Source organism: Ptychodera flava, chromosome 18, assembly GCF_041260155.1.
Source record: "Ptychodera flava strain L36383 chromosome 18, AS_Pfla_20210202, whole genome shotgun sequence".
NCBI classification, from domain to species: Eukaryota; Metazoa; Hemichordata; class Enteropneusta; family Ptychoderidae; genus Ptychodera; species Ptychodera flava.
In genome coordinates, this window is record NC_091945.1 from 38,071,598 (window position 1) to 38,097,458 (window position 25,861).

Genomic DNA, 25,861 nt, shown 5'->3' on the forward strand with positions numbered 1-25,861 from the left:
GACATGCAAATTTCCTTTGTCATTGGCATTCAAAAGTCAATACCCTTTCTTAGTGCCAACACAGATGCAGCTCACTCCCTTAGTTTCCCTGAAAATACTGTACATTTGTAGAAATATGTGTTGACACAATTACAAAATTGCTTTCTCCTCCGTGGAAAAAGGGTTGATGTTCTCATTATTCATAGTTGGAAATAAGAAATGATTATCAGAACAATGCTGTCAGAAATTTGAAAAATGGACCAAGCAGTTCCGTGTACAGAACTTTGCTTCAAGTCCATGAGAGATCTCATTGTGTACAGATCAAAGAGGACTGTGGGTAAAATAACTTAAACTGTTTACACTTCTCATAATTGATAAATTGAACATAGAATTTGTCTCTGTGGTTAAGATATCATGAAGTGCGTACAATTATGGCGAGGCATCTCTATTCGCTTCAGTACAGAGTTAAAGTCACTGTGCTCGTTTGATGGGCTAAAAATTTAGTCACATCGATACTTTTTTACAAACACGATTTCAAGCGACCCAAAATCAAATCGTCTGCGTAGAAGATTAAATGCATTCCCGAGTCGTATTTTGCGGATTTTTTGAATATCTGCTTTTATTATCAATTATTTCAATCTTGTAAATCTTGCAATTCTTTTTTGTATTTCATTTCATGCCAATGTCACGTATGTGTACAAGACTAAATAAACAAACAAATAAATAAATATATGGTTATCCACAAGGCTTTAATAGGATGCTTCATGCCCGCCCCACCACCTCCATGGCCAGATCTATTGAAAATCTGGTCAGCGCACCACATTTTGAAAGATTCAGAATTATTATAGCCTGTGTTTGACGATCTGCTGATGTAGCGCAAGTAGTGTCTCAATTTTGGTCCTGCTCACGGACCTAGTCAAGCTAACGAACGCCTGTGGTTTGACTATCAGAATTCATTTTTTTCGGGAGTTTTTATTCGATTCTTATTTGGGATCGTTGATGTTGATCGTTGAGTTTTAGTTGGTTTTTAGAAGTTGCAGCATGTGAGCATCGAAATGCGGCGCGCTCATCGGGGTTTTTCTTGTAGATCGAGCCATAGCTGTGCGCGGTGGTGAAGGGAGGGCATGAAGCGACCAAGTGTGACCAGATTTGAACTGAATATACACGTGTGTTTCAGTATATATATTGCAGTTGTCTGTAAATTGAATCTTTTGCCACATGTTTGCGGCTTCATTGAAAGTGTTATGATCAACATCAGATATTTGTTTTAATCATTTATTTATCAAACTTTTGCAACCAGATTCCATATTAGTACAGACAGGTTGAATTCTTACAATTAAAAATTTTCACTATTTAAAAGGTGCACATTAAAATTGGTCTCTTAAAAGTCATAAAAAGACATTAATAGACATTAAGTGGTCCTCAAAGCACATACATATGAAAACGAAATTTTTCTTTGATAATTGTAAAGAGCATGGGGAATGAAACTATTCTTAAATATCGTTTGGAGTGGCGAGTCATTCTGATGGAAACTGGGTTGATCAAGTAGAAGGGTAGACTGATCTAATGCGAGGCCATTATGCCGTAAGGGACATGCATATTCGACCACAGGTTTTATGATTGACATATAACAGGTGCAGCCAACGAACAATGCACTTTTAAAGGGGTCTTTACTATGACAAGATATATTTGCATGACAAGTAATGTGAACTGACTAATTTTAAGTCATGAGGGTAATTAATTAGCTGTTCATAATTTGCCCTCCCACTGAAAATTTTTCGACTTACCCTCCCGCACTCAAACTTCATTTTTACCCACTCCCCTCTTATTTTTGCCTGTTTCCCCTCCCCACTGTCAATTTTTGAAGTTCCCCTGCCCTGAGGCGAAAAAAACTTGCCGATTTCCCCTGCCCTGGAAAAAATCCTCCTCAATATTTGTCATTCCCCTGCAGACATGAAGCTACCCTACCCTGAGATGAAAAAACCTGTCGATTTTCCCGTGCCCTGTGAAAAAATTTCCCCTGAAAATTAACATTCCCATGCAGACACATACTGCAGTGGCCTTCTACCGGAAACACCATGGCTCAACTTCCCCTTTCCCCGTTTTTAAAGTAGCTTCCCCTCTCTCCTCATTTTTCGCCAAGCCCTGTCCCCGGGACAATTAACCGATATCTGCCCTGCCCGACAAAGAAAACTAAAATTTGCTCCCCTTCCACCTAAAAATATGTCCCCTGCCCTAGCAAAATTAAAATTTCCCCTGCCCTCAAAAATTGCTCCCGGAATAGCTTTTTCAATGAATAGCTCCGTTGGCTGCACCTGATATAATGTTTATAAATGCTTTGTGCTCAACCCTGATCTTTCAAGGTTGAGAAAATACAGACGTTTCGAAGCCTTGTTTTAAATGTAGTCAATGTGATCAGACCAAGACAGTGTACCATTTAGCATAACTCCGAGTTGTTTTTTCGACCTTTACCCTTTCTCTGACAGTTCAATTAATGAATTTTTTTGAAATATCTGGTTTGTCTTTCCTAAAACATATTAACAAGTCTTCTGTTTTGTCTGGGTTCAATTTCATGTTATTTATCTCTAACCATTTAGTTGTGTAATTCATTGCCTCCTGCATGGAGCTTTGGCAAAGAAAAGACTCAGACATAGCTGATCGTCCATGAATTTATATGTCAGGGCACGGGAGTTTCAAATCATTTATCATTATGATCATTAAGGGACCGAGCCATGAACCCTGTGGTACAGCTCTATGGACTTTAATCCAGTCTGAGACCTCCTGTCCTAGTATGACACCTTGTTGCCTGTCATTAAGGACAGCAGCTATCCACTGCACCAAAATTGCTGATATTTTCATATCTTCCATTTTCTTGATAAGAATGTTATGATCAATAAGGTCAAGAGCCTTAGTGTAGTCTAGCAGAACAGTGTGTGTTATTTTGCCTTGTTCTGCAGCCAGATACCATTGGTGGAACATATCAATCAAGCACCGTGTTGTGGAGGTGCCTTTAATTGCACCACATTGCTTTGGATCGATTTTATCTTTGACCTCTTGGAGAAGCCATGTATCGACAAACCATTCAGGCCGTAGATCTTTAGACAATATCATGAACAATATTCACCACAAATGAATTCCAAAGATTATGAAATACACATGTAATTAGCTGAAATAAAAATACTAAATTTCTATGACTGCTCTTATTGTATCACTACTTTATATAGCAAGTGTAATTGCCATTGGTCAAGTCCTTCAAGCTATCAAACTGTAAAAGCTAACTGGATATGCAAGTATAAATTAGCTGACATGAAATTGCAAAATATCTTTCACTAATACAATATAATTGTCTCATCAATATACACAGCAAGAATCATAAACTTTTCTAGGGTCCCTCTGGTCTTATGCCCCTAATTTGAAGTTCATTAAATATGCAAACTAGTAATTAGTGTTACTAAAAATGCTAAATGGCTTTCAAAAGTGTTGTATCATAGAATCTCCAATATACATAGCAAGTTTCTTCAACCTTGATCAAGTCAATTCAGATACACATCCTTTATTAGGAAAGTTCATTAAATATGCAAATTAGTAATTAACTGAAATGTCATCCCCTTGTTTCTAACAGTACTCATACATCCTAGAATGGTCAACATTTGTAGCAATTCTCATCAAATTTTGGACAGCCGTTGGCTATGCTACAAAGGAGAATACTGAATATTTCAACATAACAGTATCAATGCAATTTATTGCATAGCACAATAACTGTATTAAAACTTGTCATTTGAAACCATCTCTGAAGTCTTCAAAAGACTTCAATTTCTCTTAATATCCACAACAAACTTACCACTGGAAATCCATAAAATTGCCTCAGAGAGTATAGGGCTAATAATAGCCCCTGAAACCCTATAGAATCTTAAGGACCCCCTGTCGATGACCTTCCATCATCCGTCCCAGCAACCTTGAGTCACTGCAACACCACGTGGCAGTCATTTCTTTTAGCCTGTTGATAAAACATAGCATCAGTGACACTTGGCTCACATTTGATTTGATGTCGCTGGCCAGAGTGAGTATGCTAAACTAAGTCACCCCTCGGAACATGCATACCAAGTTTCAAAGCAATCAGATGAGTGATTTCAGAGAAAATGATTTTTGACCAAAAATGGGAAAAATTGCCCCTCCCCAAAAATATGAAACTTTACCACATATTTTCACAAATCCGACAAGTCAACTCTAGGATGAAGAATATCAAGTTTCAGAGCAATCCAACAGGAACTTGGGGAGAGAATGATTTTGTGACCAAAAGTGGGAAAAAATGCCTCCAAAATACAAAAATAAAAATTTCACTTCAACTTGAACAAATCTAACAGATGCCAATCCCAGGATTATGCATACTAAGTTTCAAAGAAATGGAACGAGCAGTTTCAGAGAAGAAAATATTTTTACAAAAAAAGAGAAAAGTTGCCCCAAAAATACAGCCACCATAATTTGAACAATATAACTAAAGTCACCATAAAGAACCTGCATACCAAGTTTCAACCAAATCTGGCCGGTGGTTACAGAGTTTTAGCAATTTGCTGGACTTTCCCTTTTTTACCTCATTTCCATTTTTTGACACTGACATGTTCATTTGAATCTCCACCTGCGTGCAGCTGTACACCAAATACTAAGATGGTAGGTGCCGCGGTTGAGGAGTTTTTGATGTGGACAGAAATACATACAGACAGATATACAGATGCCACAGACTTACCATATAAGTTCTCTTTGGGTACATATACCAAATGTGAACTAAAAATTGATGAAAGCCCTGTGATAAGGTGTAAAACAAGAGATTTGAGTTGATACAAACTACATTCAAAAGTCTAGTTTAATATTGTTGGCTTGAATGCTTGGCCACATATTAGTTGGGGGATTTGAACATCTTTGATCATATAGTGGGCTGGGTTGTTTTGAAATGATTTTAAGGGTATTCAGGGGGATCTAAACTACAGACAACACAGGTTAAAGTCACTTATTGGCAAAGTTCTAGGCCACTGGCTCTGAAGTCATATTCTCGAACACAATCATCATGTCTACTTGAATGAGTGATTGAATGTTGTTTGGAGTCTGCATGGAAAAGGCACTATCACAGGACTGTCAACTGCATTGGAACGCATTGCAAAATAAAATAAGCAGCTTTATGTGGCCATCATAGGGTAGTATCCTTGTGACAGGTTTGAATGAAATAAATCATGTTACATCTGAGAAAGGCAGAAAGACATAGAGACTTTGATAGACCCATCAATGATGAGTAAAGTTACATGTCTCTGTTCCAGACTTTGACGTGAACTATACAAATAAACATAAGCAGAGACGCAGTTTTTCAATATGTAATGTTGATTTTATTATCCACACAGCACTGATCCTTACTCTGTGCAAATCTAACAAAGCCACAAAAGATTATGAAACATATACTAAATGTATGATAGTGTCACATTTATGGAAAAAATAAAATGAAATTGCCAATGTTTCTTTTGAAAAGTTGAAAAATAATCTACAAATATAACTCTTGGTCCACAAAAACCGCAGTCAGCTTCATGTAGATATAGGTAACCTGCATATGAATTGCAAGACATCAATCTAAATGCTTTGTTTCAGTTCTAAAGAACAACCCTCTCTTGAACTTTAACATTTGTCCACATGAATTGCAGGATGCACCTCGGAGACACAAATTTGGACTCAAACTTTTACAAATTCTTTTCTGATCTACCACTTGTGGGGGTTCATTTAAAAGCTCTAAGTTTAAGAAAATTTTTCATCGGCTTAGTTTTTTGAAATTCGAAAATTTTGTTTTTCTCCATAGAGTGAACACAGAGATGGTTGCCATTTTGAATGTTAAATATCGGTAAATCTTGAGTTATTTGTTTCCCTAGTACTAAATTTTGCATTGTGACCCCCAATTTTTATCTTGATTTGGAAAGAGAATAGTTGAAAGATTCCTCACTGGAAGTTTGAGAAAAAGTTTCAGTCTTTCACTTTCGAGGCGCGAACTACCTTAATTGGAGGGAATGATTTGGAAAAAACCACTTAAAATGGATGGAATGATACAGACTGTAGCAATTGACAGGTAAAGTGACAGAGCAAGTATTGACTGGTACATATTGTAGTAATTGGCAGGTAAAAGTGTCATCACAAGTATTGACTGATACAGACTTCAGCAAATTGGCAGGTGAAAGTGATGCAGCAAGTGTCCATTGGTACAGACTGTAGCAATTGGCAGGTAAAGTGACAAAATTGGCAGGTAAAGTGACACCACAAGTATTGACTGATACAGACATCAGCAAATTGGCAGGTGAAAATGATGCACCAAGTGTCGATTGGTACAGACTGTAGCAATTGGCAGGTAAATTGACAAAATTGGCAGGTGAAAGTGATGCAGCAAGTGCCGATTGGTACAGACTGCGGCAATTGGCAGGTAAAAGTGACATAGCAAGCAGCATCAGTTTCAGTGAAAGTCTTCATGCTTTCTTTCTTTAAGTAGCAGTGTAGTGGTGAGTAGTGGAGGCTATCTCAATAACTTTATAGTCTGAATTAAAAGTACAGAACACCATCATTTGACAATTTAATGTATATTAGAAGGAATTGATGACTTTCTTTAAAAATTTCTACATTTTCAGCCAGTCTTTTGTAAGCTTTTTTCTTTGTAATCTACTACACATAATTTTATTTTACTTTCACTTGCTTAAAATCACACCATAACTTCTCCTTGTGAACAATAGTATGGATAATATCAGACATTTTCATATAGATACACTTGCTTGTCCTGTAAATTAATGACCTTCACTGCTGAATGTATTGATGAATCCAGATATGCCATGTTTTGATTTGAATATCACGACTATATTTCTACCGTGCTGAGCTACACTCCGACAGTCATTTATTTTCAGGTCACCTTTGGAAATTATTCAGATGCTATAATTCATGGATGCTTTGCTTTTTTTTGAAATGTACAGTTCTAGGTGACTACAATAAAAACACACATGCTGTTTGAAACTAAACAAAATAATAATGATATCACGAAAAGACACTGCTATTGGGCTTTCATATAATATCATTGAATATTGCACATTAAAATGATATTACAATTTTAAAATATTTTTTTCTGAATAATTTACTACATGTTTTGAAGAGATAAAGCAAGAGGGAATATCAAGTTTCACTTTCCCTAACTTCTTGTTTCCCCCTACCCTGCTGGTTCTCTTTCCTCCCAGTTAAAGGTCATTAAATTCATTTCAGTACTGAAGGAAGTGACCGGTACAAGGGTTTTGCAATAAACATATTATGATTATAGTCATTTCTTGTTAGTTTTCCACACATGAAAAATTCACTGAAAACTGATTTTGCAGATTTCAACGCAAATACACACTACGATCGCATTGATTTCTTGTTTGTCCAGTGTGCTTGATAGAAGGTGGAATGGCAAACGGAGCGGATCATGACACAATTTCATCTAATAATTTGTATTCTGCACGGTAAAGGAATTTTACCCGTGTTTATACTAATCTCCTATTTTCACAGGCAGAGGTATTGGGCAGTGGGGGGGGGGGGGAGGAACAAATACAACGTGCTGCAGAACAGAAATGATTTAATATGGCTGAGATGCATTTCTTTTACCATTTTTGGCTGTAAGGAAGTGCTTGCGGTAACTTTAAAGTGAAAAATTTGAACTGATACTAATAATTGCAGACGACTCTCAGTATTACAGCTTGGAATCTATAAATAGTGCTGTCTAGCAGGCATGTTAGTACTGAGACAATAGACAATAGACACCCATAACAGTCATGATCAAAGGCCCTCCATTTTGACATGTAAAATTTACCAGCGGACCTAGGCCCTCTACATGTCACAATAAGAATAATTTTACATTAGTCATAACTAACAAAAAACCTTCATACAGATATTCAATAATACAGTCAGTGTTCAGACCACGTTCAAAGACAATTCAATCATGTTAATCTGCATCTAAAAATTACATGTGTAATTGGTAGGTAGTCCAATTTTCACAAAAGTTTGAATTCTGTGAAAAAGGGTTTGCAAGATAGCAGATATGTTGGCAACATTAGTGTATTATTCCAAGTATGAAAATGAGACTGCAGTTGAATTTTTCTAAATTTGCTCAGAGTCCAAATAGTGTTAGGATTTGCACACAATTTGTCATTTTGACCTCATTCAATACAGTGCAGGAATATCAAAGGCAAGAATATTAATTTCTCTCAAAATTCAGTTATATTTTAATTTCAAAACATGAGAGATGCTTGATCAAGCAACTTGACCTTCAAGCATGAAAACATCAGTGGTCCAGGAGTGAAAATCTAGAATACACATATCACATTTTTCAAAAATAAAAATTTTATATTAAAGCTTACTAAATGTATAGATGGACAAAAATGGCAATTCCACACTTTTCATAGTATGTACAAATATGAACCATGGGACATCACAGCTGTCCAAACACTAGGAAGTGCCTGCAGATCTAATGCTATCTGAGAGATGAATATTGGAATCAATGAAGCATATCAAACAATGGGTCGATAGAGCTCAGCTGTGACATTGACATATAATTTATGGCAAACTGTTTAATTTGTGATGAATGAGTAAAACTATTATTGAAAGCTTACTGATACAGAATATAATTATTTGAATATGAATTTTTATTAATTTAATGTATCAATTCGTCATTAATATGATGTGATGTTCAAACAGGTAATGAATGTACCACTTTTGAATCCAGCTTTATCAGCTGCCTTTTAACTTGCTAAATATGAAATTGTAGATTTCATCACAAATTCAACAAACATGACTTAGGCTATTCTTATGAACCTGCATGCTACATTTCAAACTCTGGGACTGGCAGTTTTAAATGGCAAAATTTTCCCAAAAAGACATTGATACATATTTTGTGACAATTTCAACATATCTGATTTATATCTTTCCAGAAACCTGTTCACCAAATTCTAAAAAAATTGGACAAGGTGATTCTGAGAAGATTTTTTTAAAATGGCAAAAATTGACCCTAAAATACAACATTGTTTATATATTCACAATTTGAACAATTTGACTATGATCCTAGTAGTGTGTTTACAAAATTTCAAAGCAATATGACGAGTGGATTGTGAGAAGAAATCAATTGTTGACAGACGATGACAGACAATCAGCCTATCTGATAAGCTGTGTGTCATTGACAGTAAATGGAGCTAATAAAACACCTGCTTTAAAGTTTGTGGAGACATATCGGAATGTGAATGGAAAACAAGGTAAGGGATGCATATCCTTCAAAACTTACAAATTTAAGACATTTCTTATCTTGATATGAAAGACATTAAAGTAAACATTCAGCTTTTCATTTAGACTTCAATTTTTACTTCGAAAACATGCAATTCTTTATCTATGTCATTACACTGACCAATTTGTTTTGCATGTGGACATAAAAACACCTTTGAGGACTGTCACATACTTTTCCAAAATTAAAAATTGAAACAGATTCTGAACTTTTTATCGGTTGAAAAACATCACACTGATAAAAACACTAAGAATGTGTAAATTGTGTTTCATAAGTCATAAACATCTTGCGACAAATATTATTAGTGTTCAACAACTACATTTTATGTGGACATATTTACATTTTCAAAATTTAACAATATAATTCCTACATTTGTGATTAATGACATTTTCTCATGAATTTCAAATTCCAGCACAATTTAATATCATTGGGCTGCGAGCACCCGATAGGTATCTACTCATTCAAAATCATTTAAATTTGAATAAAAAAATCACAAGTACATTATTTTTCAGAAGACAGCTCACATAACAGTAACAACAACTTCCATTAGTTAAGTCACTAGTCTGACATAACAAAGGTACAATCAAAATCTCTCTAGATTGCGATGATACTTCTCAAATTTTGTGGCAGCAAATACAAATTAGATGAAAGGTAACGAGGATCAAACCTATTTTTTGAAAATATTATCGATACTCTAGCTAAATGCATCTATCAGTAATATTGACTCTGTTCAAATATATTTTTCATATTTCATCTGAATAACGTTGCTTTTAGAAAAAGTTCTTTAACCTATGACCTGCAATCAATGAGAATTTTTCCAACTGACTACTGTAACATTGTGTGTGCCTACATCATTGTAGCTTTCAGTGTAAAGATGTTCTCTGCAAACATTCTTTAGAAAGGCAGCGTAGAATTCGTCATGTCTTGATATTGCTCAGTACATAAAAATCACAAGATGAGTGTGTAAACCATGACTGCAGCAAGAAAAATATGTCTGCAATTATGATCTTTCAGTTTTTGTAAAACTTGAACCAATCTCCTTACAAATATAGAAATGAACAAAATTCACTCTTTAGAAGTACTGCCACAACCATGTACACACAATTTTCACAGGCATTTCCATGGAACTACAAACACATTAACATCATTCAAAAAGTGATACGATGAACACACAATGCATGCTGGGTACTGACATATTTCTGCCTAAAAAGTATTTCTAACAGGCATCACACAGTTTCAATAAAGAATTTTACATTACATACTCTCAAAGAATCTAAGAAATTTTACATCCTAACCTTTCTTTTCAGTTTTTCAATTGATTAGAAATTTGCTGATTTAAAAATGGCAGTTTCTACCAAAGGTTTTTATTCTCTATAATTTAACAATGCCATGAACAAAAAATTAATTTTGCTGACAGTAAATAGAAAACAACTCTGAATGTTTGCTTATTCTTCCATAGCACTATTGTAACATGATGCAGAATTTAGCAACAAATTTTACAACTTTAAGGCATAAATATTTTATCAGGGAGTATCACTTTTGTTTGGCAATTTTACAGGCGTTATGAGTCATTATACTTTGCTGTACTCTCTTACAAGAAAAAATACTTTGTAATAAGATTAAAGATCAATATCACTATTGTACTTCCTTTTAGCACTTGTGTCCCAGTATCTTTCTTTTTCCTGTTGTAATCGTCGCTTTGCTTTCTTCTTTCTTGTAATACGACTATATGAAAAAACAGTAAAATATGTCAATCTCCTAAAATGTCATTATTTCATGTCATGACAGCAACATCTCTATGATGACTGTTTTTGTTAGTTATAGGGGCCCCTTTCTTTTTTATCAACTGACACTAGAAATGAAAAATGCATTTAAAGTCATGTGAGAGTCTTGGCCCAAGTGAAAGACTCACAACTTTACATATTATGATTGTACAATGATGAGCAAATCCAGTGAGGTGAAGCCAAAGACTAGCTATTTTCCCCAGGACCTCATTTGTTTAGCTGTAATAGCGGTATGATAGATAAGTGGATAGTGGGGCAAAATAATGAAATTCTCACTTAGAATGAAAGAACGACCACCAGACAAAGTTGCAGGACAACCAGACAAAAATTGCAGGACCATCAGACAAAGTTGCAGGACCACTAGACAAAGTTGTAGGACCACTGAATTGAAGAGGGTGTTGCACATTTCACAGGTTTGTTTTTGGATAACATCACTTTGTTCCCAATTGCTTAGATGTGACAGTCCAGAGCAGGTGTACATATGATATTCCATAGCTCTATGGTCCTTAGCTTATAATATTCATAACGTAACATGCATTTTAATGGGCAAGATGGCCAACAACATAACGGGTTATTTACTGGTTTACTTTGCAGGGCTTTTTGAAATACTTATTAATGCTGAGTTAAATATCTCTATTATGGCAATACTGGTATTTTGATTTTAAAAATTTCACTTATACTAAAAAACAACATGTGATGTACTTCAAATTTTAAGTTGCTTTAGGACAATTTTGGTGATCATTTCACCATGCCTGGCATAACTTCGGCAGTCTTCTTGAATGAAACATATTGTTATATTAACTTGATGTTTACATTGTGTACAGAGCTTCCTGCAGTTTTTACAGTCTGAACATACAGAATATTTAGGTGTTGAAATTATTTCAGTACTTGCAGTAATCCAAATTGCAAGTTATTAGAGTCAGGTTGACAGAATTTGTATGTTTTTAATGCGATGACATCAAAGTGGAATAAACAATTTGACATTCCAGAGTTCTACAATCAATAACGTACTTATCAGCTTACACAAAAGAAAGATAATAACACAAGGTCTACAAACTGACCTAATTTTTCATCAGAGTCATCATTGTTGTCAAGATTGAAAGATCGATGTTGTACTTACCAAGCTATGTAGATGACAATAATAGCAAGCACCACAAAGACAGATCCTGCTGCCACAGCTCCATAGAATAACATGTCAGGTATACCTGCTGATAGAGGAATAACATGTCAGGTATACCTACTGATAGAGGAATAACATGTCAGGTATACCTGCTGATGGATGAATAACATGTCAGGTATACCTGCTGATAGATGAATAACATGTCAGGTATACCTACTGATAGATGAATAACATGTCAGGTATACCTGCTGATAGATGAATAACATGTCAGGTATACCTGCTGATAGAGGAATAACATGTCAGGTATACCTACTGATAGATGAATAACATGTCAGGTATACCTGCTGATAGATGAATAACATGTCAGGTATACCTGCTGATAGAGGAATAACATGTCAGATATACCTACTGATGGATGAATAACATGTCAGGTATACCTGCTGCTAGAGGAATAACATGTCAGATATACCTACTGACAGATGAATAACATGTCAGGTATACCTGCTGATAGAGGAATAACATGTCAGGTATACCTACTGATGGATGAATAACATGTCAGGTATACCTGCTGATAGATGAATAACATGTCAGGTATACCTGCTGATAGAGGAATAACATGTCAGGTATACCTGCTGACAGATGAATAACATGTCAGGTATACCTGCTGACAGGTGAATAACATGTCAAGTATACCTGATGTGATAGTTCATTAGAATAATATGTCAGGTATACCTACAGAACAAACTGATTCATATTATCTTTTGGCAAATATGATGTCCATCTTAAATATCATCTTAAATATCTCTTCAAAGGAGTCAGAAAAGCAATTTTAAAGAAAATATTGAAGTTTGAAGTTTGAAGCATTTTTGTTATTATGGCCACAGGTTTCATAGAAATATAAAGTTTGGAATCAGTGTCCAGCTATGAACCACAAGAACTTAATGCAGTCTTCATGGATTATTATACACATACGTTTGTAACCAATGGAGTATCATTGTACAGTAAATTTTCTTATCAGTGGATGCCAAGTACAATATCATTGACGCAGAGTTCAATAACTTTGGGTGTTACATGACACTATTTGAGTTTTGACCTCTCAACAGTTTTATGTCAATACTAGGAAACAAGATAAGATGAAAAGGTTCATTAATTTTTCCACCCATTATAATCTAACCATCACCCGGTCATGTAGTGAGCAATTGCCATCCAAGGCATTTGAATTTATGTGAAAAAAATCCGGCTGAACTATAGTTTCTTCATGTGTGCTATACTGGGCATGTTGAATTTTGTTCTCTATGCTTATTGGACATGGTGAACGCATCCCTAGTCTGCATGCAATCATGCAAGGCAATGTATGACAGGGCTTTCTGAAAACACTTTACTTTTGACCTTTCTTGTAAAATTCAACCCCAAAAGGTGCATAATAACAAAGTCATTCAGAAAATACCAGGATTTATGTCCTTGACGTTACATGTCTTCAACAACACCTCAGCTATATCATAAATGCTATATAATATTACATTATTCCAGAAATTAGAATTGTTCAATTTGTCTATCTGTTCTACCCTTGTCCCACTTTTAAAAAATGTGAAAAATTTCCAGCATATTGGAAGCAATGTCAGATTTATCCAAAAAGATAGCAGATAATGACCAAAAAGTACAGGAGTGTTTAAAAAACTCATAATACATACTGTAGCAAACTATCTACTTTCAACATGTGTGCACATAAAAGCAATACACTACATTATCATAATTGACACAGTCCCTAAAACACACCGCAAAAATACATAACATGTAACACAATAAAATGTCATACTTTGAGTAGACTTTGTTTTGAATTCAGAGCTGGCCCTATCTGCATTGGTAGTAGTTTCTATTGCATAGGTGTTGACTTTCTCTGTGTACTCCTCTTCCTCTTCTACTGATGGCCTTAAGCAAACTTCAAGAAAGCCATTCACCACACTGGTATGGGTAGACAAATTCAGAAGTAAACTTATCAGTGATTTAGTCTGCAAATGTTAGGTCACTGCTAATGTTAGGTCAGTCTTGAGGGGTGTGTGTGTGTGTGTTTGTGTGTCTGTATATATCTTGTTGAGACCATCCTCAATATATATATATATATATATATATATATATATATATATATATATATATATATATATATATATATATATATATATATATATATATATATATATATATATATATATATAATATCAATGTTAAAACAGATTGTGGCAAATCATATTCTCAACAAGAACAACATCAACAAATTTCAAGACGTTTATATAAAATCAGACAACAGACTGAACACTTTTCCATTTTCTATTCAAAATCATGAAGACACAGCTTCAATGTGACCATCATATGGCTCACACGCACTGCACATGTTTGTTATAAGTTTTTCTCTCTTAACTAAATATATTTTGAACTTGGCTACGCATAAAAAGATCAAGTTCGTAACAAATATCTTGCATGCAACATGATTCAATAGGTGTACAGATATACAGTTATGTACTTTTCAAGCATGTTAAACTTGAGCATGTAGGCAGTGTACTGAGGTGACTGATGGGTTTTACATTTCTACATGATGTCTCACCTGTAAGATTCTATGTATCCCTCTTCACATGAACACACACCACTATCTGTACACATTGAATGAGGTACTGTACACTTTGGATGACAGCGACGTTCAGATGATGGTCTCAGCCAATCCAGGCACCCTCCTGAAAGTTGAATCAGTGGCTATGCTATGTTTGGGAAAGACTGTTGAATAATTTTCACAACAACAGTAACACAATTGCTGCTGTTCCATAAATCAAATAGTAGTATGGTAACCATGGTTACATTTATAAGCTTATTGCCCCTAATGTACACTTGCCATTCAATCAATATTCAACAAGTTGTAAATTGGTATTTCTGTCATATTTACAAGGTAATGTTGGGTGTAATGCTACCTGATATAATTTCATAGGTATTAGAATAATTGGTCATTAATGTTGTTACTATATAGTAAAATTATATACTAAGTACATGTATTTAGTTTACAGAATAATTTCTTTGCATGTTTGGAGAAGAAATAATAGAAATACTTAACATTTAAAAATCTTTGGGAAAACTTATAGTCATAAAGGTTTTCTCTGAAAATGGGAAACATAAATAATTACAAAGTTTCTGACCTGTGACATTGATTTGATCAGACCTTTGACACCAAACATGGCGGAATCCATTTCTGTCCCAATCACTGACCTTCCACTCATACTCAAAGCAGACACCTCCTGAATACAACAGGTACAAGGAAATAAATATAATAAGTGAATATAATAATTTGTATTACAGGTAAAATCTTTCTTTCTACATAATGACATTTATGGCACATATTGATATTATGAATAACACAAATTTATTAAATATGCAAATGAGCTAAAAATTAGAACACCATGCTCCTAAAACTTACAACATAAGTACACCTAAATATGATATAGCAGGGTCCAGTGAAAATTGGTGCGCTCAGTATTCATTAAATATGTCTTATGACTTCAGAGCTCGAAATTAACTATTTTCCTTGATAGTCCCATTGGGCTACCATTTTCTGAAGTTGGTAGCCCAGTGACAAGGTCTGGTAGCCCATGCATGAATAAAGAATTTTTTTTGTAAAGGATATTTTTATTTATATCTAGACAATGAAAGATTTATTTTTCATGATTCTATTCAGGAAGTGAATTTTCTAGTCATTTGACATCAATACCCGCAGATCATCATAGCCTTAGGAGAACGGTGACGCCTCAAAGTTTGACGACCTATTCACACATACGCAGAGCTTATATGCAAATTTTGATGTTCGCCATGACGCTTTACTCAGCATGTGTAAACGTAACATGGCTAAATATAAGTTGGCTATGAATTTCAGGATGACAACTTGGTACAGTCACGTTCCTAATACTTTCGTGGCAATTTTGGCAATATTTCTCCACCATAGTACACTATCATGGGATGATCTCGTACACTTCGGAAAGCGTAATTTGTGGATGGCCCGACAGCGTTTTCTTTGCAGTTTGAATAAATTTTTGTTTAATTGTGATTGATACATTGTGATTAAATAACTATGAAAAGTAATTTTCCGAGCCTGTCATTCAAGTACATCAGTTCAGATAAAGGATATTTTATTGAAAGTTTGTCGTAACAAATTCGACTGCGCTGTCACCTTTCAATATGCATAACAAAAGTCATAGTCTGTCCGTTCTGTGTCCAGATGCGTTGACTGTATGAGCGTCGGTCATCTCACAGAGATCAACATCATGTCGCCCACTAAGTAATTTTGTGTCCCAGGCTTTGGTAGTCTGTATGGGCTACCATTTCATGGGTTTTGGTAGCCCCAGGGAAAAGTTGGTGGTCTGTGGACGCGGGACTACCGCTAATTTCGAGCCCTGGACTTACAATCTGTCAGCAACGCCCATCCAAACTTTTAGCATTGTTACACTAAATTTGAATACCTGCATAGTTTCATAAATTTAGTGGAGTATCCTTGAGATAGAGCCTAATCTATAAATTCTTTAATTATGATGACTGTTCATTATGCAGACCAGTACATCCACCAAAATGTAATCAGATTTAGATCTTTCCATGATGAGAAGAGAGAGAGAGAGAGAGAGAGAGAGAGAGAGAGAGAGAGAGAGAGAGACGCATGGACAGACTTTGTGCCAACAGAATACACCATCTGGGACTCCCACCCTAGATGTGAAAAGATGCACTGCACTGCAATGATGAAAACTGTCCTCTGTGGACAAATAGAGATTCACTAGGTTTGTACATGACATCCATCAACTGATGACTTAAATAAAGCCAATCTCCACTGCCAATCAGTCGACTGAATTCTATTAAATGAAGTATGATATACTCTGTACATGGCAATCTGTTGAAGGTTTGCCACAGTAGTGGCCCTGGATGAATGGACAGAAGTCATTCTGAAGGTACTGACTTGACAAAAACTTGTATGGTATGGACATTGCAGATGAGATGACAAAAGATATGAAGAGTACCTTGACAAGGTCTAGTTTGCCAGACAACAGACTTGCATTCAGCATCTTTCAAAGACACATCAAGTAATGCTTTTGATCTTGTTTGGATACCTTCCATGTCCTCTGTCAAAATGAAAAAGCAGAGATTATGATGGGATGTACACATGTCACAAGTCAAAATTATTCACTGGCCAACATAAACAACTTCCACTTCTCGTATTTCTCCGTAACCAGAAACAGGTACTTAGAAATCAGTCTGTATTTGGGTATGCTATCCTGCTATTGTCCCATGACTGACAACACACATATGTACATTATTAATATTATTAAATATCTATTTCAGCATTTTAAATTGAACAGTGATCACTTAAACCAGATTTGTTGTACATAACATGCTCTGCTGGTAATGAGAGGTGTATATAATCATCTAATGTGTGTCTTCATTCACATGTGACAAAATGACCATGTCAATGCACTTGTCTTGGACTTGTGGGTGCACGGTCAGCCATTGCTTTACAAATGAACTCATCATTGGGAACTTTCAATCCTTGGTAAAAAACACTTTCTAAAGGAATAAAACATTACTTAGTATACAAGCACTGTAAAACAAAACACCACTGTGTTTGCAGATTACATATGGATATGTGGAAAGTGTCGTGTTTACCTAATGCCTGGCCATCAATGCAAACTTGATGACATGGACTCCAAGCTGACCAACCGGACATCTCACAATCACCAGGGCATGGAATAGTACATTTCTCTTCAATCTGATTCCAGGCAGGAAAGCAAAATTTGATTATTACAAACAACAGAGATCAAAATTCAATTACTCTTCAGAGATCAGAATTACTGTAGCATTTATAAATGGATGTCTTATCGAACACTTCAGCATAATAGTCTTTGTGTTCACAAGGATACTCAATTATTTAGGCTTTATATTTTTGTCATTTTGTTCTGCACGGTAAAATTACCAAAATATTTCCCATCGGCTGGAGTGTACCAAAATATTTCTCATGGGCTGGATCAAGTCATGACACTGAACTCAACATGTGATTGAAGGCTGTGTAAGTTTCTTGCAAAGTTATACAAATTAAATTTGTTTTTGTTGAAATTAGAATTCACTTTTGTTTATAAATTATTGTTTACATGTCAACAATACCCTAATGAAAACAAAAGTTGGAATATGAAAGTGATATGAAAAAGATGAACAGCCTCACAGAATAGTAATAACTGTTAAATGGAATTTGTCTATTAACTATGAGGTACTACAAAGCAGTGTACATGAGTAACCACTACAGGTTGAAATTTCACCATCAAAGTTATTTTTCACTATTTTTTGGGGTGATGTTCCTATCAATCTATTAATTCATTATCTTGTAGTCACTGAAATACTTGCACAAGTAAAGTTAACTCCTGGAGTTTAACGTCACTTTTGAAATTTTTTAATGATCTGAGAGTCCTTTAGGATTGATTGGTGTTCTTTCATGCAAATACAATAGATGTTGTTATGTTTTTCTTTGTACTGTATGTTCTTCAAATTCTGTCTATTGTTACATCTACCTTTACCTGCATCATCTCATAGCCTTCTTGAAGTACCTCTTTGTTGCTATGGTAATTTTCATTGCCATAGCACATTTTCACATCAACAACCACTCCTTCATCTTGTCGGCATGTGATATTACGTCTTCTAACTCCACGTCCACAGTGGTTTTCCTGTGGAAATATGCAATTCATCAGTGCGATACAATCTAGATTTAGTGCATTCCTGATTGTATGAGTTCCAAGAAGCATTATAGAACTGTAAATTAAAATTGTTAATTAAATTGTTAGTATAAACAAATGATTGTTACTTTTATCAATTATCAACTATTACATGTGGAAAAAGTGTACTTCCATGGATTTAATCATGGAAAACAATTGTGATGACTAAAATTATCAAGTCCTACAAGTTTTGCACTTTTAAAGGTTATATTAGATCTCTACTAAGCAAGTCTGTCACCCCTCTGTACCTGTGTAAAAACTCATTCTTTGTTCCTTTTTCAAATTTGTCACAGATAAGTATCCTCAACCTAATGGGAATGTCACAGATAAGTATCCTCAACCTAATGGGAATTATTGGTAAATCATGATACCTGTTACAACAGTGTACTAAATTCTGACATGGAAATTTCATATCGTGGCTAAGCTAAAAAGGTAGAAGCCATTTTTATCTGTACATGTCAAAAATGAGAAGACCCGAGATTGTATCGCAAAAGCAAATTGACCTGCATATGAAGACAATTTGACATTATCAGTGTGCAAAGATTGGACGATATCCATTCAGACACAATGGCACCAAGGATATCAAAAGATGGGCTTCTCTTGGACTCACTCTACATTACAGCGTGGAGAAATGATAAGATAGGTAGCAATTCAATTTTTTTATATTATGCAAAAACCAATGGTATAGTTAATTTAACCCTTTCACCACCTTGGTTTGGCCGAAGTCTGTTGTTATTAGTGGTGAGTGTGGACATGTTCACAGAGAATTGGGATGGGGCTGGGTGAACAGATCAAGTTTGAATTCATCAGCTTGGTTGTTTATGATGTATGGTACTTACCTTGACCTGACAGATACTCCAATCTGATATTATCCAATGGTAGCAAGGTTGTAATGCACATGGTTTCTGTTGAATCATGTCTGTTGGGCAATATCTCCCAAACTGATTTGCTTCACGCACAATATGTCTCTGTCTGAGGCTTATTCCTGTGACAAATTGACGGAAAAATTGACATTCTGTAAAAAACTCTAGATAATGATTATCTGATTTCTGTTGCTTGTAATCTCTTCCTTTGTATAAACATTTAACCTGATACGTGAAGGTTTGTTCCCTGACCAAACCACAGCATCCGTGCATCAAAAATTGTACACTCAACAACTCTAAAATGTTCACACATACACACTATCTAATATCATAAAGGTTGTGCCACATTTGTACCACAGCTCTTGCATTTGTTCCTGTTACTGTTTTCTTCTAACTGAAAGAAACATGTGTCTATATGAGTATTTAATGGTCTACACATTATCAACAAAATACTAGTTGGAGTTGGTGGTCACATGACCTAGTTACCTTCATGACCACATGTCATGGAACACTGTGACCATGGCGACCAGTTTGACATTTGACAATCCATTGGACATACAAGATGACAAGGCTCCTCAAGAGGACCAGGCTTTGTATTCAATGCAAACTGAAAAATAAATAAAAATATTCACAGTTTGATACATGTACATCGTGGGTTTTCCCAAAATGTGTAAAAATGTTTTCTCCAACCTGATATCACTATCAAATTTTTATGTAGTAGTACATATTATTGTTTTACATGATATATGAGGAAAATTTTCATTCCTATTTTACATTTTGAAATACATTGTACAGAAATACACCATGCCCTTGGATGTTTAAAGCTCACATATAGCTTTCAAACAACTTTAATCCCTCAAAGAAGTTGGATGTTAATTAAGAGTAAAGCACTTTCATCAAGTGTTCCTTTGGAGATGGCTGTCAAATGAATGAAGAAAAAGGTGAGCTGTTTACTACACGGTGATAAATGATGACGTATTTATCAACAGCTCTTAAAATACTGATTTGACAAAAATTTTCTCTGGTTTTCATTTTTCAAAAAAGAAATAATCTTGCTATTTTATCTTGAAATCTAGAGAAGGCATAACACTTTTAGAATTAATTTTCCAAAATGGTATCTTGTACTACTCATGTGAAGATTTCAAGACAATGGAAATATTCAAATATTACAATGACATGTTCTGCTATTTTTCATGCAAAAATCGGCTTAGACTGTACTACACATACGTAAATCCTCTACCTCACATTAACTTTTTCAGGCCCAAAACCCTCGTGCATGTGTACACACACACACACACACACACACACACACACACACACACGTATAGTAGAGATGTTTTCTCATATATTGAATTTGACACAAGAGGTGGTGTTTTGGGTTTGTAGTGTAGTAGATCCTGACAGGATGGTGTACTGGCCTTTGTAATCTGTTGTTTAATGGTTTTTGTCCTGTAGCCACAGAGTTTAAGGTAGCTGGTGAATTCTCTTAATTTCACATCACACCATTCAGGTTTACTGCAAGTACGTTGAATTCTTAGTGAACTTGAATGGACAGTTGTTCTATATGTGTGAGGTGAATGGCAATATTTGGTGGTAAATAACCATGGGAGCTGGTAGGTGTATAAGTCAGTTTCCAGTCTATTGTCCATGAGGTAGAGTCTTACATCCAGGAATAGGATAGATGTTTTACTGATCTCTGCAGTGAATTTGATTTTGCCATGGCGTAGGTTGAGTTGGTTGACAAAACTATGGAGTTTTCTTTCCGAGAAAGTGGATAGAGCTGCCAAGTTATCCATCAAACAGTCTGTTACTTCTGGACAGTTTGGTGTTGTAAAATAGTACTTGTGCATCTATCAACTCATATAGATATGTGTGTAAGCTACAGCAAACGGGGTTACCATTGCTGTACCAGATATCTGTCTACAGTATTGGTCGTTTAACTCAAAATAGTTGTTTTCAAGGACAAAGGTTGCTAGTTTGAGAATGTTGTCAATATTGATGGGATTCTTATTTGAAACTGTGTATAAGGCTTTTGTCAGGGCACAAATGTCCTCATTAATGTTGATATTTGGGTAAAAAGTGCGATCACATCGAAAGCCAGAATATGGGTGTAGGTAAGAGGAGTGTTTCATTAAGCCATCTACTCACCTGTTCACATTTGGCAAATGATACACTTCTGCCATCGCTTCTAATGCAGTCAAGTTTTCTAGTTTTCAATCCATTACCACAGATAGCATTGTCATTGAGTCGGCAAGTACTCCATTCAGTTATGTTCCAATGATAATCAAAACAGCTGATACCATTGAGACATGGCTCACTATTATTCAAATTAGGACATGCAGCACCATCAGATCTTGGTTGCCTCACTATGTACCTTGTTTGTTCTCTGAACTCACTCGTATTGCATGGCTGAAAGTAGCAAATCATACAAAATTTGTAAGATATCACTTGCATAAATTGTTGAAAGTTACTGATTATACATACTTGTATTGGAGTGCTGAATGTAGCAGATTTATTTACATACTTGCCGAATATCTCATCTTCCAAGGTTAAAAGTGGTAGAATATACACAAATTTGCAAAATATCACTTGTATTGGATGGCTAATAGTGGCAAATTAGACAAGAAATGGCAAAAGATCACAAAAATTGTAAGTATTTCAACTCTGGAACTTTATTTAAAGAAATTCTCAAATATTTAAGATGTAAATATTGAAAATATGTTGAACCTATTAGCATTTGAAAGAAAACAATCACCATAATCTGTGATGCATTTTGCTCTATCTCTATATATTCATTGAATGAACTGGATAGACATACCGGGTAAATCATAAAATGTTTTCAGCTTCCTGGCTAATCTGATTTACAAGACTCTCTGATACTAAGCAAACATTTGACCTAGAATGTTAGTGGGCAATAATGCTACAATGCAAGAAATGAAACCGTAATCAAATCTGAAATCCCTGAGAATTTGATTTTATGGACTAACAAATACAGATATTAATCATTTGAGCTTCTGTAAATTCATTCTGTTGGTGATGATGAAACATACCAGCCAGTCTTTTCTTATGATCATATTATGAAATGTATGAGTCAGCAAACAATAGGATAGCGTTGAATAAAATGTGTTTGTAAGTTGGTTTTATAATAAATGACTGTGGGACAGAGGAAATTGATTTAATCACATGATTTAAATGACTGTGGGACAGAGGAAATTGATTTAATCACATGATTTAAATGACTGTGGGACAGAGGAAATTGATTTAATCACATGATTTAAATGACTGTGGGACAGAGGAAATTGATTTAATCACATGATTTAAATGACTGTGGGATGACAGAGGAAATTGATTTAATCACATGATTCAAATGACTGTGGGATGACAGAGGAAATTGATTTAATCACATGATTTAAATGACTGTGGGACAGAGGAAATTGATTTAATCACATGATTCAAATGACTGTGGGATGACAGAGGAAATTGATTTAATCACATGATTTAAATGACTGTGGGACAGAGGAAATTGATTTAATCACATGATTCAAATGACTGTGGGACGTACAGAGGAAATTGATTTAATCACATGATTTAAATGACTGTGGGACAGAGGAAATTGATTTTATAATCACATGATTTAAATGACTGTGAGACAGAGGATATTGATTTGTTCATATGATTCAATGGATAATCATGCAGAAAATATAGCCTGTTTTTAATCTGCCTGTAGTGTGTGATCCAATTTGCCACAAATGATTTGGATGAATTATAAACTGTACTTACATGTGAACATAGAGACCATGGACTCCAATCACTAACAACACAGTCTCCATTACAAGGTAACAAACATATCCTGGCTGCAGAAGGTTCTTCAGCTTTATCACAGAAGGAATCATCAACAATGATATCTTCTTTACCAGGTTGTCTCAGCACACACCTGAAAGAAAGTCCAGGAAACTTGTGATTTCACAGAATGTCAGGCACAAGTCTGGTAGCACATATGGTGGCTTTGCATCTTTTTTCACATATCAGCTAATATCAAATACAACAAAATTTACATTTTTCTGCACTTTTCTTCCTGACAAAATGAAATACTTGCTTAAACTGAACATGTACTCAAAGACATCTGGATGTATGACATAATAAGTCATCGTTGATGACACAGTCCCCACTTGTTAATGGGTATTTTGATTACAGGTCCTCAGAGAGGATAGAGTCCTCTTCATTAGGTCTGTGATGAAAATACTTTTGAATGAATGAATCGCTTGATACATGTCTGAGTTATGGTTCAGGACATGAAAAAAATCGTAACAAAATGGTCGCACAATGGCCATATTGGATCGCATCACAAACAATTGATGTGCATAGCTATGACATTGGTCGATGTCCTTGTACCAACTTTGAATAAAATTGGTCGAAACATGCGGATATGCCTGAGAAATGGCTCTGTACATGAAAAAATCGTAATAAAATGGCCGCCTGGCGGCCATATTGGATCGTATCACAAAACAGATTGACGTGCATATGTATGACATAGATCAATGTCCTGTACCAACTTTGAATAAAATCGGTTGAGATGTGCCTGAGTTATGGCTCTGTACATGAAAAATCGTAATAAAATGGCCGCACAGCGGCCATTTTGGATCGTATCACAAAACAAATTGACGTGCACAGCTATGACATTTGTCAATAAGCTTGTACCAACTTTGAATAAAATCGGTTGAAACGTGCCTGAGTTATGGCTCTGTACATGAAAAAATCGTAATAAAATGGCCGCCTGGCGGCCATATTGGATCGTATCACAAAACAAATTGACGTGCATCTGTATGACATTGGTCAATGTCCTTGTACCAACTCTGAATAAAATCGGTCGAACATGCCTGAGTAATGGCTCTGTACATAAAAAAATCGTAATAAAATGGCCGCCTGGCGGTCATATTGGATCGTATCACAAAACAAATTGATGTGCATAGCTATGACATTGGTCGATGTCCTTGTACCAACTCTGAATAAAAACAGTCGAAACATGCCTGAGTAATGGCTCTGTACATGAAAAAATCGTAATAAATGGCCGCCTGGCGGCCATATTGGATCGTATCACAAAACAAATTGACGTGCATCTGTATGACATTGGTCAATGTCCTTGTACCAACTTTGAATAAAATAGGTTGGAACATGCCTGAGTTATGGCTCTGTACATGAAAAAATCGTAATAAAATGGCCGCCTGGCGGCCATATTGGATCGTATCACAAAACAAATTGACGTGCATATGTATGACATGTGAAGTAATCCTTGTACCAAGTTTGAATGAAATCGCTCCAGGCATCTCAGAGATATCTGCGTGAACGGACGGACGGACGACGCACGCACGCACGCACGCACGGACATGACCAAACCTATAAGTCCCCCCGGACGGTGTCTGTGGGGACTAATAAGACTTGAATTTAGCCTTGCTTTACTTTAATAACTCCATGGTATGCAGTGTGACAGAAAAGAGATCTGACACAGTGCAGCATATTTCACTGAGAGTATTTTCACTGAAGTTGCAGCTGGAAGAAGAATCTGAAAGCTAATATAAAATAAAATACAACTGCACTTCTGTCTTTTGATTAGACCTACAGATGTCACTGACAGTCCAGCTAAACTCTGATCTAAAATCTTGTACTTTTCAATTTTTTTCTAATTCTAACCAAATCAAATCACATTACCTTACCATCATAGCATGACTATTACCTGACAGTTTTATGTTGCCAACCCTTGCCACATGTATCGTCCTCTGAATCATAAAGATCACATTCCTTCCAGTGGTGTGCAATCCAAATGTAATGACTGCAATCACTATAGCATGGCTCTCTCTCCTCGATCTGCAATAAAGAAACAAACTACTTTTCTAACAGAACATCTTTCTTTCTTCTTAGCTGTAAGATAACAAGTCCTCACATTATCTACATTTATGCTTCTCTGTAATATTCCATTTATTCCATTGGAGAATGTTTTCTACTCACATGATGGCACTGCCGTACAA

The 25,861-nt window shown here is 35.5% G+C and overlaps 1 protein-coding gene across 8 annotated transcripts in view; it reads right to left on the minus strand.

The window, feature by feature from the left end:
• Positions 1–5,331: 5,331 nt before the first annotated feature.
• The window catches only part of LOC139117739 (thrombospondin type-1 domain-containing protein 7A-like), a 229,674-nt gene continuing 209,144 nt past the window's right edge, over positions 5,332–25,861 (minus strand). For 5 of the 8 annotated variants that reach the window (XM_070680982.1, XM_070680983.1, XM_070680985.1 and 2 more), the window contains 13 exons: positions 25,570–25,700; positions 23,619–23,772; positions 21,987–22,247; positions 20,325–20,445; positions 19,815–19,960; positions 18,781–18,927; positions 17,879–17,981; positions 17,236–17,337; positions 15,376–15,474; positions 14,796–14,922; positions 14,013–14,158; positions 12,197–12,284; positions 5,332–11,017 (listed from right to left, as the gene is read on the minus strand). In XM_070680982.1, coding sequence (XP_070537083.1) covers positions 10,912–11,017; positions 12,197–12,284; positions 14,013–14,158; positions 14,796–14,922; positions 15,376–15,474; positions 17,236–17,337; positions 17,879–17,981; positions 18,781–18,927; positions 19,815–19,960; positions 20,325–20,445; positions 21,987–22,247; positions 23,619–23,772; positions 25,570–25,700 — 1,731 coding nt within the window. In that variant the 3' untranslated portion in view covers positions 5,332–10,911. Of the gene's footprint in view, positions 11,018–12,196; positions 12,285–12,768; positions 12,861–14,012; positions 14,159–14,795; positions 14,923–15,375; positions 15,475–17,235; positions 17,338–17,878; positions 17,982–18,780; positions 18,928–19,814; positions 19,961–20,324; positions 20,446–21,986; positions 22,248–23,618; positions 23,773–25,569; positions 25,701–25,861 lie in introns of those variants that run through there. The other 3 variants (XM_070680987.1, XM_070680984.1, XM_070680988.1) reach the window with 2 other exon arrangements.